The sequence below is a fragment of the Crocodylus porosus genome, unplaced genomic scaffold (assembly GCF_001723895.1).
Source record: "Crocodylus porosus isolate Cpor-Errol unplaced genomic scaffold, CroPor_comp1, whole genome shotgun sequence".
Taxonomy (NCBI): domain Eukaryota; kingdom Metazoa; phylum Chordata; order Crocodylia; family Crocodylidae; genus Crocodylus; species Crocodylus porosus.
The window spans coordinates 33218269-33231752 of record NW_017728912.1 but is presented as its reverse complement, the minus strand read 5'-3'; the positions used below and the strand labels follow the sequence as shown (position 1 = coordinate 33231752).

Sequence of the window (13484 nt, the reverse complement as noted above, 5' to 3'; positions counted from 1 at the left end):
CGGCTCTCATGCAGCTGGATTTTATATTTTAAGCAATATCCATTTTGTGCATGTCTAGAAATATTTTTTTTCTCCTAGCAACTGCTTCTTCATAGAAGAGTGTTTGGTTTTTTTCCTTCTTTTTTCTTTTTAACGTATTGCCTAGATACCCCCTGTTTTTCAGTCATTGGATTTCATGTGGATTAAATGCCAGATTTGTGTGTAAGGGACAGGATTATCAGTTATGCAGTGTTATGCTACTCTCCACTGCATTTATGGGTTTATAGTTAATCTAAATTATTTTATTTACTCCTATGTTCAAATGTTAGGTCACATATTTTATTAAAGGTCATTTACCATGGGGAAGAGAATTAGGTCAACTCTTTTGTTCCTTTCTTTTTGTTACTTACAGAAATTCCTTTCTATTACACCTGCACTCCTTGGCGCCTTTATCTTTACAGCATCCCAGTGGGAGAGAGCCACGCTGTTAGACCCTTTTTATAGATGGTGTGTTGAGGCCTTGAAAGACTTAAGTCACTTGTCAGTGGTCACAAGAATCTTGTGGCAGAGCTGGCAATTGAGTGTTTCCCAAGTCCTGTGAAATTGAGTCATCTTTTCAAGCTGCTACTGAAGAAATCTGAAATGTGGCTGTTTTTAAACAATAATTTCCCTTTTGTTAGAAACACTGAATTTCCTTCAGGAATGCTGAATCCTGTCTTCATTTTTTTTTTAGTGGAGCACTGGATTGTTTTTTTTCTGTTCTTAGTTAATGGGTTGGGTATGTTGAACCCCTAACAAGGAGATCTTTCCTTCCAACTCTTTAGCCGCATATTTGAATTGATAATTGTTGGGTTTTTTTGCTATCAGTCTTAAGCAATTTAACTAAATATCCTTTCCCCTTTGCTTGCTCAGGTTTAGTTCTTACCACCACTGATGTCTTACCCCAAGCATCCACAGCTTACAAGGCAAAGCGAGAGACATGATCTGATACTTTTTTTTCACAAATGTTTTTTTTAAAAAGTCACTGGGAATGTAAAAAGAATTTAAAACCATTTCAATACTTCTGTGCAAGTCCTACAGGAAACAAAAGTGCAGGTTTTCCTGTGCCAGTTGCCTTTGCATTTTTGACTGAAAAAGGATGAGGACTGGGGATAGAGATGAGAATGAACAAGCTTTTACTCACATGAGGGGCTGAGAGAGAATCCCATCCTAGGGATACAGATTATTCCTCCTCCTTCCCTGATATGGACCTGGTTTCAGAGTTAAGGCAGAGGAGATCTCACAGAGCTACCAGGTGTGAGGGCTCTGCAACAGCAGACTCAGGATGGATGAGAGAGATGTTGGGTCCCAGTTGCTGCAGAGACGGACCTCCTTTGGCAGCCACCTTCTCCTTAGGGCAGACTTAGCTGAAGGGGAGATGACTGAAGCCTGCTGCTGGAGAAGGAGAGGGGCTGGTTGAGTCCCTGCCTAGTAGCAAAAGGATGGTGGCAAAAGTGAGCATAAAGCAACAAGGTAAAGGCTGCCTTCCAAGTCACTGCTGACCAGCTGTCCTCCTTTCTCTATCAGCATTTAGGTGCAAGAGGCATCTTTCCTTTGACTTTGCAGAGCAGACCTAGGTAGTAAGAGGAGACACTATATGAAGAGAAACTATTGTCTTTATTTTTGATTTTCCATCTTTGTCTGTAAAGGACTTTAATCTTTCCTCACAAAAAATGCTTGCTGAGTGGTATGGGTTAATATTCAGCCAGTGATTTGGGGTCATAAGTTGGTTTTTAAAGCATATTTGTTTTGTCTGAAAGAGCTTGTAGGGGTTTTACATGCAGACATGAGCTCTGGATTTGCCCAAATACTGCTTTTTCACACTAATCTCTTTAGCCTCTTTGTAACTCTAACTCAACAATATTGTTCAAACCAAGTTGAAGTTATGTTTCCTTTTTGCCTTGTAATGAAAAAATAAATGACTCTGGATAAAGGGACATGAGAGCTCATTGTTTTAGGCATTCTTGGCTTTTGGCTGGTGTTAGTCAGAGGCTGAGTTTATAACATCTTTATTTAGTATCTATTTTCTCTGATGTCACATTTTTAATGTGATGTAGGTTCCTTATAACCATACCTGTGGTGTAACATACTTTTTTCCCCACTTATCTCACGGCACATTTTTTCTATATGCTACATTCCCCACAGCCAGAGTCCTACCTGATTTTACTAACAGTCACCATATATTCTCACATAACATCCCCCCAACAGCTCCCCAAAATTGTGTTTAATGTGGGGGGGAGCTGATTTTCTATCCAATGTAGAAGCATCTTGCTTTGATTCTTGCTCCACAGTGTAGCAACTGTAGTGTTACTATACAGGCAGATGAGGAAGTCAATTGACTTATTGATCTTCACTCCACAGGTGTTAATAACTCACCCTGCTTCTTAACACCTTGATGTTTAGCTAGTCAAGCTAATCTTCCTTGGGGCATTTTTGCTGTTTGCCAGCTGCTTCTGGTCTCTCTCCTCCTATTTCACAGTCTTAGAGATTTTCCTAGTTCTTTTTCAAAACCCATGGACATCAATTTCGGGCAGCAGCTAGGGTTTCAGCTTTAATTGAACAGGAAAGAGAGGGTGAATCAGCTAAAGATTAGGCTTTGCCCTTGCTCTTTGTAGTCCTACTGCTGGAAAATCTTTTTTCTTAATTTTGGCTTTCAAAAACAAAATATTATATTCTGGGGGATGTTGAATGTGAGAAAATATGTTATTTAATAAACTTCTTGTTTTGGATCACAGTGGACTTCACTGTGTGTGCATAACATTCAAGCATTCATGACAGCTAGCATTTCCTGAGCGAGGGATTTCTGATAACAGGGAGACTAACTTGAGGTCAGGCACTTTAAAAATGATTATTATTTTATGAAATTAATGACATACTATCCTTCCCAATATGACAGATCCATTTGAAAATATGTGGTGGTGGGTATTTATTCTTATTATAGAGGCATGCAGATGTTCCAGCTGTGATCAGGGCCCCATTTCTGGCAGAGGTTAGGTATATTGTAAATTGAACACCCCACTTCTTGCAAAGTGTTCCTAGATGTGCCTAGATGTAGGCACCATGAGTAGCCCTTTGAGGCTAAATACAAAGTTTGACTCGTATGTAAGTCTTGTGTGTGATCATGGGGGGCTAAATAGAAAGGAAATATTTAGCATTTATATATGTGCTTAATGTTAATGGTAGTGTTAAAGTGTTGTAGCTATGTTGGTCCATGAATTATGCGAGAGGCAAGGATTTTAGGGGGTGATGTCTTACTTTGGGATCAGCTACACAGTTGGGATAGTTAGCCAAGCTTTCAACAGAATAATGTATTGCACTCAAAAGCTTGTCTAACTCTATCTGAGCCATTCAGTTGATCTAATAAAATATATCACTCAAAGAAATCCTTGCTTCTTGCTTAATGTTAATGTAATTTCAGTGGGCCTGAGCACATGCATAAAGTTAAGTAGGTGCATAAGGGTATATTTCCATGCTAGCGCCAGAGCTGGAAGCAGTATAGCTGAGTTAACATGGCAGTGTATCCATGCTGATTTAACTCGAGTGAGATGCTGATTGCTAAGTGACTTACCAGGGTCATCCCAGAAAGCTTTGATATGAAACCCATAGTTCCAGATTTTCAGTCCAGCACTTTAATCTCATCCTCCTTTCTTTCACTCCTTCTGAAATGTTCATTAAATCTATTAACTGTCTCTTAGCACCAGTACATGATTTAACTGGCTGTGCTTTCAAAACCACACATCTAAAATGCAGAGTCCATCCACAGCATTGTCAAGTATCCTTAGGAAAAACTGATGCAGGCTGAAAAATAAATGGTTTATGCTACAGCTACCCCAGTGGGAAAGTCTCAGGCGGGGTTCTGGCTCTGAGGGGCCGTTTGTTGCATGATCACCCTGCCAGCTACTTTGCTGGGAAGGTTAGCTGAGCTCTCTTTATCTTTCTTCCCAGTATGTGTGTGGGGAGTTATCCAGGGAGTTAGTTGGTCTGCTGTCCAATGCAGTCTTTGTAATGCTTTAATTATAACTGGCATAGTTAAATGTGTGCGTGGTGGATGGAGTTATACTAGTTAAAAGGTGACTGTTATGGTTGTGAGTCATTATGTTGCTGATGATACAAGGCAGGCTTATACTGTGTATTGCTGCAACCCTAAAGCAAGTAGACCCATGCATTTAATTCACACCTTTTAAAAAAAAAAATTAAGTTGCTACAAAAATGGTGCAGGCTAGACTTCATAGTAAAAAGTGGTTGACTAGGCTGATCCATCTTATATGCTTTGCTTTCTCTCCTTAAATAAACTTTCTAACTTCTAGAAGGAGAAGAGACGTGTGTATAATAAACACTGTGCCGTAGATTCATATCCCTTTGGGATGTTTTGTCAGCCAGAGATATAATGAGTTTTACTACACCAGTATATCAGCTTTACTGGGAGCACTGGGAGCTTAGTAGGCTGATATTCCTGTTCTAATAAAGTGCTTGTAATAAAGAGACAACTTAAGTTATTGTTTTGGTGGCGGGCATTTGTTTGGTTTAAGAAATTGTTTGTGTGCTTTTTTCCCCTTTTTTGTTCCTTTTGCTGCTAAAAAACAAAACAACCTCCAACAATTCAGTGCAGCATTGGCTGTTGTTTGTGCAAATACTTAGTTGTGCTTGCCACAACATCTTGGCAGTCAGCATTTGATCTAAAATTTTGAAACCATATTAGCAAGCCTTTTAACTGCTTCAGGGATCTCAGGGACACTGCCCAGGTGGATAAAGTGCACGTGATTGGTCTTTCCCTTCTCTAGACAACATCCTCACTCAGCAAGCTTAAAATCACCCGAGGTGAAGTGGGAATGGTGGGTTTTCTGAGATGCAGTACAGGCTACTCCAAATATTTCAGAAGAGGAACTGCAGCTCGGAGCCTAAGCAGAACAGAATGTTTTTAACACTGGTAGCAGTAACTACTATAGTTAAAGTTTTATATAACTTCTGACAAAAACCCCCATTTTCAGTCGCTCTTTTCCATGTTTGGTTAGAGTCTTGAGACAGTTTTATTACTGAAATCTTTAGTACTGTTTGTGTAGATAAAATGTTAGTTTGTTAGAGCCTCCGCCACTCCCCAAACCTCCCTACACTTGTCCAGCAAGTTCTAGCAGTAATTGTGTGCTGAAAGCTTCAGTAGCTAGCCATTTCTCATTTGGATATGGCTTGTTTTGTACAGCTGAGTAATATCTTGTTAGAGGCTAGACTGGGGTGCTATGAGGCATGCTAGCTTGATTCAAATTTTCAGGGGCTTTAAGGAGTTAGGCCTTTCCAACAGGGGATTTTTTCTGTGCAAATTGAGTGGCATTTTCACATTTGGCAATACCAGTGAGAAAATCTAAAAGAAAACCCAGAAAGTTGAGGCATTGTGGGGCTGCTGGTTCTCAGGGAACAATGTGGTCTGGAGGGCACTGGGCTTGGGCACCTGCAGGCCTGAGTGATGATCACCAGTTTCTACCAACTCTCTGAAGTGCTGACAGTACTGCCCTGCTTCGGGGGCCTATGCCTGTCCTGTCCAGGACCCCTTGCTAAATGCGAAGCCCAGCCTTGACTTGCTGATGAGTCTCATTTGTTGACTTGAATAGATGGGGAAAGAAAATTCTCCCCACAGCAGATACAGGGACCGCTGTATTACTAGAACTACATTGAGCACAGTCACTGTGGCCCATGTATTGGGGAGTTAAGCTTTGACAGAGATAGTCAATATCGCTAGAGGTTTCATGCCTTTCCTATACCTTTCCCAAAAGTCCATAGCTGCCTATTCAAAATGTTGGACTAGAGCCATGTTGCACACAGTGATGTTTGAATGGCTGGTCAGATCCTCTTTCCCTGGGCTCATGCCTCAGCCAGTAGGAGTTGTGGGTACTCAATATTTATGAATATCAGTCCCATTGAGTTAAGAGTAAAGAAAGATATAACCATGTACTGTAGAAAAGCTGTTGTGGATAGAGCAGAAATCAGGTTACAGTGATTCTTTGACTATCTATAAATATTCAAAATGTTGACTAGGGCCATGTGCATTAAAGGAAATATTAGAGCACAGTGATATTCCTTTGACCTGTGGTCAGATTATCTGTCTGTGCCTGCCTTTAGCTGGCAGTCTGGAAGCTGCCAGATCCTTATGGGTTACTAGTATGTCAAATCTTATGTTGTAGTTTCAACTTAAGGAACTGTAAATGACTGATGTCCAAGGGGTTGGTGCTTCATCTCTCTAGCCAACAGCCACAAATGGCATTTTAGGTGTTGCAGAACCAATGTGAACAGAAATGGCACTTTGTTTTCTTTTGGGAAATTTTAAAAAAAATCTAAAATGGCTCAGTAATTGATTGCATTGTTCAAATGGGGAGACTTGCTAAGCCTTAAAATGCCTTTGTAAGTCTTTTATTTAGTTAGCTACAACACCTAATGTGTTACCAAACCCTGCGCTACTCATATTCCAGGGGACTGTAATTGTTGGCAAGGGAGAAGTGTTTGACCATAAAGCCATAAAGTCCAACCCCCACTAGCACAGGGCACAGCAGAACTTTATCTCTCGAAAGTGTGTCTTAAAACAGCATAAAGAACATCTGACAAACCCACTGAGTGAACATTTTTGCAACAACCGCAAAAACCTTGAATTATGTGTTTATTTCAGCTACCTTGGGATGCTTCCAATGGGACTGAACAATAATAATTCCTCTTAGTTACAGTCTAATCTCTCATCTGCCTGCAAAGAGAGCATATCAAATTACTCCTGATTTAACAAAAGTTTGGATAATGGGAGTCTTTCTTGAAATTAATACGTCAGGGGGCTGGACCTGGTTTTCCAGGTATACAGAGATTTTGGAAAACTAGCTTCAGACTGTTTTCTCTCCAACCTGGTAGAGCATCAATGACTGTCACATAGCTTTCTCACTGTGAAAGCCATACAGCAATGTCTTGAGCTTCCAAAATCACCATTTGGTGACATGCAGAAGGCTGGATGGTGATCCCTTTTCGTTGAAATGCCAAGTGAACATAGAGAAGGTAACACTGTTCAGATATAGCTGGAGAGGACTTCTCTAAGGCTCATTAAAAATAGGCCCATGAGAGAGGCAGTATTCCTCCTGGATGTTCAAATAAGCCTGAGCCTTGCATAACTGGACCCTTTTCATGAAGGGAGAGGAAGAGGGAGGTCATGAAAGACAGGTGTTTGCTGTCATGGTGCAATTTGCAGGATAGGGACTGTAGCACTTCAGTGTGTAAGGTGGTAACTGTCCCCCAATCCTGTTGAATCTAGCAGGAGCACAGGGCGCTCAGTACCTCATGGGACTAGTCCCAGAGTTACTGTCAAGAATTAATTCCATGTGTGTTGAGCTGCACCGTTCCCTGGGAGACATGACGCATTTTTCTTTACGAAGTTTTTATTTAAAAAGGAACTGACATTACTTGTTATAGCCTTTTTAGCCCTCAAGGCATACAACTGACAGCTTTGAATTTTTATATGTATATGTTTGGATAATAGATCTTAAAAATCTGCCCTGCCATTCATCTCAGTTCTATTTCCAAACACCTTGGTGCAGCCACAAACCGGGTCATTAGATGTAAATATAGCTTCATGTGTGACCACTAATAACAGGTACAAAAATGGAGGGTAGCTTAAAAGCTTCCTTTCACCATATCCAAACAGGGTGCTGTTTCAGCTGGTGTTAAAATCTGCATATGTAAATATTTTGCCTTTGCACAGCTTGCTCAGCCTTTTGATTGAGTGCTGAAGAACAGATTTTTTTTTTTTTTCCCCCCTCCACAGGATGCAGCCGTTTCTCCAGCACAGCGGGATGAGGTGATTCAGTGGCTGGCCAAGCTCAAATACCAATTCCACCTTTATCCAGAAACACTTGCTCTGGCCGTCAGTCTTTTGGACAGGTTTTTAGCTGCAGTGAAGGTAAGTTTTTGAAGGGATGGATCATGAAATTGATTTCTATTGCCAATTCATAGCTTTAGAAATAAGTCTCCTGGCTACTGAGCAGACTTGCCCATTCTTATTGTCTTCATTATGTGTGCATTTGTGCATGCACACGCCTCAGTTCCCTAAATCACAGGGTGACCTCTTGCTCACTGTTATCCAAATTAGTGACCTCAGCATAGCATTTCCTACCTGTGCCAAAATAGCTCAGTGGGGTCTGGAAACACCATCTCGTATTAAATGGCACCCTGGACCAGTTTCATTTGCTAGCTGTGTTAGCTCTTTAACTGGTGTCAATCAACATAAGTCTAATGATTTCAATGGCAACCTGTCAGTTTACCCTTGAAAACTTTGCCTGGTGTTAATACATGTCAAGAATATTTTTCCCTCTTTCCCATTCTGGCAGATTCCATTTGAGCTGCACCTCATTGATTTTAAACAAAATTGCTGAAGTGAATTATTCCATCTGTGTAGATGGAACTCATTCTCTCTACTTTTGTTAACCTTGTTTGAACATTGTATTAGCCTCACGTCGGCATTTATCTTTCAGCCTGGATCCAAGGATTGCCCAGGACAGGTGAAACAGAAACTAACAGAAATTGAAGTGCTTTTTTTTTTTTTTTTTTTTTTTTTAATGCAAAAAAAAAAGAAAAGAAAAGTTTCACTCTGAACTAAATAGGCCCTTTTCTCCTGGTTTCCTGGTGAAACCTTTCCATACAGCTGTGTCCCACAAAATGTTGGTGGGGAGGAGGAGTTGGTATTCACTAGTCTTTATTTTTTGTGTTACCTCACTGATGCATTTTTGGATCTGCATTTGTCTCTGTCTCTGTTTCACCTGCAGTTGCTTTCACCAAGAGGCCTGGAGTGTAAGAGCAGTGTGGCATTAATAACCTAGGCAAAAGCATGGCTGACAGAAGCCTGAGGTTGTAGTGGCAGAAGAACATGAGGGGGATGGAACTGGGGTAATGAAGGAAAATGCCCTGAAGCAGGGGGAGGCAAAAGTGTGAGAGCAGCGTAGTATGAGCCTGAAATGGAGGTAGGATTGGAAGATCTATGATAGTCAGGTGTGTGTGGGGAGGAGGGAGAAAAAAGCAAACTTTAAGCACTTGGAGCCAGGTCCAAAGCCCACTGAAGTGACGGGCCACATCCAGATGAGCACAGACATGCAGTATATGGCGCTCCATACTTGTCCATGGTGCCACATATTGCACATTCATATGTTCTCTATGCTGCAGTGGAACAGCATGGATTTTTTTTTTTTTTTGACCCCTGGATGTCCAGGGATCAGAAAAACCTGCACAAAAAAAAGCAGAGCAGTGCACACAGGGGCAGTGCACACCACTCAAAGCCAGAGCCTGGCTGGCTGGAGCCATGCTCCAGCTGCTGGCTGGATCGCCACTGCTGCAGCCCCAGGAGACCCCCAGGACTCCAGTTAAGGCTGCTGGTGCCAGTTCAGTGTTGGCCCCAGCCTCCCTTCCCCCACCTGGGGTACCTTGCCATGCACCAGAGCATGTGTGGCACAGACAGTCCCCCAGGAACAACTAGCAGCAGCACAAGGTGTCCCACTACTAGTTGCCCCCAGAAAACCAAATGTCCATGCTTATGTGGATGCAGCCACAGAGTCAGGGGTGGGGGACAATAGGGCAAGAGATAATCAGAAAATTCTCAGGGAGGACTGTAGAAGTGGCAACCAAGAAGTCCTGTTATTTAGCAGTTCTATAGCTCCCATTCTAATAATAAGCATATAATAGTTTAAAGGGATGAAGCCTTTTATGTATATGCATTAAAAACATAGTCATTCACAGCCATGTGTTATGAATGTAATGTGGGTCTAAAATGCCCACAGATCTGAACAAGTGTTCTGCATGCATTCTGCATTAGGGCAGGGGACTGCACAAGGTGTAGGAATGTGTGCCACCCCCACCTGGCCTTGAGTTCTAGAGTTTGCGTCGAACTAAACTAATCCTCTGTCCTATTTGCTCAGTTAAATGCTGCTCTCAGTTAAATGTGCTGTCTCTTCTGTTTGGGAGTTAATCCAATTGCAAACACAGCTGAGATTAGTCTTCCACAAATGTATGCATAGGAACTTAAATTTTTACTCCTTATCTTTACATTATTAATGTAGCTTGCCTTACCAGAATGCAATTCAGAGCTTCCACTAAGTTGGAAATGCAATGAAATAATGATAGATAGTGATTAAATTACAAGACCCTGAAATCTTTCAAAGGAATCCTGAGTATCATGATACTTGAGTGATTTTAATCAAACATTAAATGAAGAAAGACATACATCCCTTAAGAACCTAAGTAGCTGAATGTCCTTATAAATAGCTGTGGCAGTTTCAGTATTTCTGCAGGAGTGAAAGATTCTGACTGTGCTCCTGTGAGGCGAAGTCATCTAGAATAAGACGAAAAGAAACTCTGTTGAAGAGAGTCTACAGAAGCATTTCAGTGAATATTAGATGCTTTTCTAGGTATAGCTTGATTTATACTAACTAGTCCTCTTCTCTTCCTGTCTGCAAACACACTTGCCCTTACTCTTCTCCCACTTAACAAGGGCTAACTACTGATTTTTACACCAATGTGAAATGAGAATCTGGTCCTGTGTTACTTTGGGCTTAGCTGGCAGGTTTTTTACTTCCCTACACGGGCAGGTGGAATAAAGCATAGCTTTGCTTCTAGGGCAGTTACTCTCCTTGCTGTCAGTAGGACCTGAGCAGATACCCAGAAGCAAGGGTAGGTTTAGTGGAATTAGTTAATTCCACATGAAATGTGGCTCACCATTACAGTCTGGAACTCAAGGGATGGTGGGATTGTATTGTTTTCCAGGAACTGAGACCTTGGAGACTTGTGTTTACAACTCTTCTTTCTCATTGCCATATCCTCAAGAGTCCATTTCATTTCTAGGACCTGGTCAAGTGGGCATGGCTGGCTGGGTCAGGCCCTGTAGGCCCATTATGCCTATTAGAATTTACCTAGCTAGAATTAATCCTGGTAGTGTTTTATGGTGAAAATAGGTTTTTTTTTAGAGGTGAATGAGAGGACATTTTTAGACTGTTCTGTTTGTGCACAAATAAGTTTTAGAAATTGTTCTTCCATTTTTTTCATGGTACTGAATATTATCTGTGGTCTGCACAGAATAGGAGGATGCTCTTCCTTTTACATACTCCCTTTCTTCTTGTGTTGGGACTGCACCCCTCTAACATATTTACAAAGGTTCTGATTTGTTCCAGATCCTAAGTCTGTTGCTTTTCACTTGTGTTGCTTTCTGTGGGACTATTTGCACATTCAAATTTAACCCGTGCTTCACTGCTTTTGCTGAATCAGGGCCAGGAATGGGAATTCCCTTTTTCTTTCATGTATCAAGAGTACCTTTCCCTGTAACTTGGTGTCTTACTGCTTGCTTAAAACATTTTACCTCAAAGGGCTTGTGGTGATCCATAGGCCATAGTCTGAGGACTGCTATAGTAAAATTTGGAGGTGCACTGATATGTTGGTCCATATCATATTGGCACTGATGAAAAAGAAAATTGATAGCGTAGGCAATTGGCTTTTTTTTTTTTTTTTGACTGATGTGGCTGATAATATCATGTACGTGGGTGCAGCCTCAGCATGCACCCAGCCAGGAGTATATCTAGGAAGTTTGGAGAGCAGCATCCAGCTGGTAAGTCTGTGAGTGAGAAGGGGCATGAGGGTGGGGTGGGGTGGGATGAAGGATGGAACTGTGAGTGGCTCATCAGAGGGGCACGGGGACACTCCTGCAGCTATGCATACCCTCCAAAGGAGGCATGGGGTACATGTGCCCCTCGGATCAGTGTGTGGGGCGAGGGTGGGCTGTTGCTGTGGGCTGAGGCCAGGGGCAGCACTGGTCTCTTGGCACCAGGTGGTTGGGCCAGGGCTGCACTTGGGGCAGGTGGCAGCAGCGCTGGGGGGGGGAATGGACCCCAGGTGCAGCCCCAGCCCAACACCCCCCTCTGGGAAGAGCCTGGCACTCCCCCACACATAGACCCAGGGGGGCACATCCCCCCATGCTCCCTGCTGGGGTTGCGTGCAGCGGGGGAACTGCGCCCCCCCAGATAAGCCGCTTGTGGCTCCATCCCGTGCCCCACCCCACCCCAGCTGTGCAGCCCCTGCCATTGCCCTAGCCCCGCTCCCTCCCTCACTGCGGGGGCCTTGATCTGTACCCCTCCACATCCCTTCCCTCCCCTCTGCCCATTCCTCCAACAAACTTACCAGTTGGACACTGCCCTCCAAGCTGCCAGGCTGCATATCAGCAATCAGACTGGTATTGGCCAATATGGCTCATTAATAATTGATCATCAGGAACAGCCCAAAAAGTCTTTATCAGTGCACCCCTAGTAGAATTAACTTTTCTGTGGCAGTATTCCTACCTGCATGCACATTGTTAATACTTGAGCTGGCTCCTCTCCCTCTCTCCCATATCTGGCCATTTCTGCTTCTTAACCGTGTATGTTTCCTGACTTGGATCCTCAGCTGGCATACATCAGTGCAGTTCCACTAAGCCATGTAAAGTTGTTCTCATTTTATGCCCTGAATATCTGGCCCCCTCTCTCTTTTTCTCATTCCTTGTTGTCCTACTACTACTCATCTAAAAAAAATACTTTTTCCATTCCAGTGATGCATATCACTGACTGCCAATTATGGTGATGGGCCTGCCTGAATTGTGTCTTGTCTCACAGAATGTAATATGGATTTTTTTCAGCAGCACAGCTTGGAAGGCAGCCCATCCATCCAACTTTCATTGTTTTGGCCTCCAAGAATGTATTGGATAAAGGTGTTAGACCCAAATGGTCACAGGTCTATTTCTGCATTGTGATTGTTTCCTGTTCCGTATTCTAGGCCCGTCCAAAATACTTAAATTGTATTGCGATCAGCTGCTTCTTCCTTGCTGCCAAGACAACTGAGGAAGATGAGGTAATATATATAAATATTATTTTTTCTTCAAAGGCCTGACAGCTACTTTTTAACTGTCTGCCCTTGTAATTCTGATGGCATGAATTGGTTGCTGCTTGTCTGGACAAGAACAAACTAATTTTTGCAGTTTATCATTGTTTTTGCTTTTACTATACATTCTTGCAGAGGATCCCAGTACTAAGAGTCTTGGCCCGAGACAGCTTTTGTGGTTGTTCTCCAGCTGAGATTCGCAGGATGGAGAAGATTATTCTGGATAAACTGAACTGGGATCTTCACACAGCTACGCCACTGGATTTCCTTCATATTGTAAGTATGGAGCTCCTGATGCTCTTTCTGATGCCTGTTCTTGTTTTTGTTCTGTTGGTATTTAATTCAAGTGTGTGTCATACCTAGAGGTGCTTACTCAAACCTTGCTTGGGCAAAACCTGGCAGAAATAAGAGCCCTGGGGTATGGCCTTCCCTTCATATAAAGTACACTCAAAAGAAGAAACATTCTTGGGAGAGGACTTGCCAAGTGACTTGCAAATATTTTAGGGGTTGAAGTTAAGACCATTTTTAGGTGATTTTTTTTTTCCAGAATGTGCTCTGCA

At 42.4% G+C, this 13484-nt stretch overlaps 1 protein-coding gene across 1 annotated transcript in view; it reads left to right on the top strand.

Moving 5' to 3' along the window:
• The window catches only part of CCNI (cyclin I), a 59732-nt gene that overhangs the window by 41668 nt on the left and 4580 nt on the right, over positions 1-13484 (top strand). The window contains exons 3-5 of the mRNA XM_019534244.1: positions 7805-7939; positions 12820-12894; positions 13060-13200. Of these exons, the coding sequence (XP_019389789.1) occupies positions 7805-7939; positions 12820-12894; positions 13060-13200 (351 nt within the window). The remainder of the gene's footprint in view (positions 1-7804; positions 7940-12819; positions 12895-13059; positions 13201-13484) is intronic.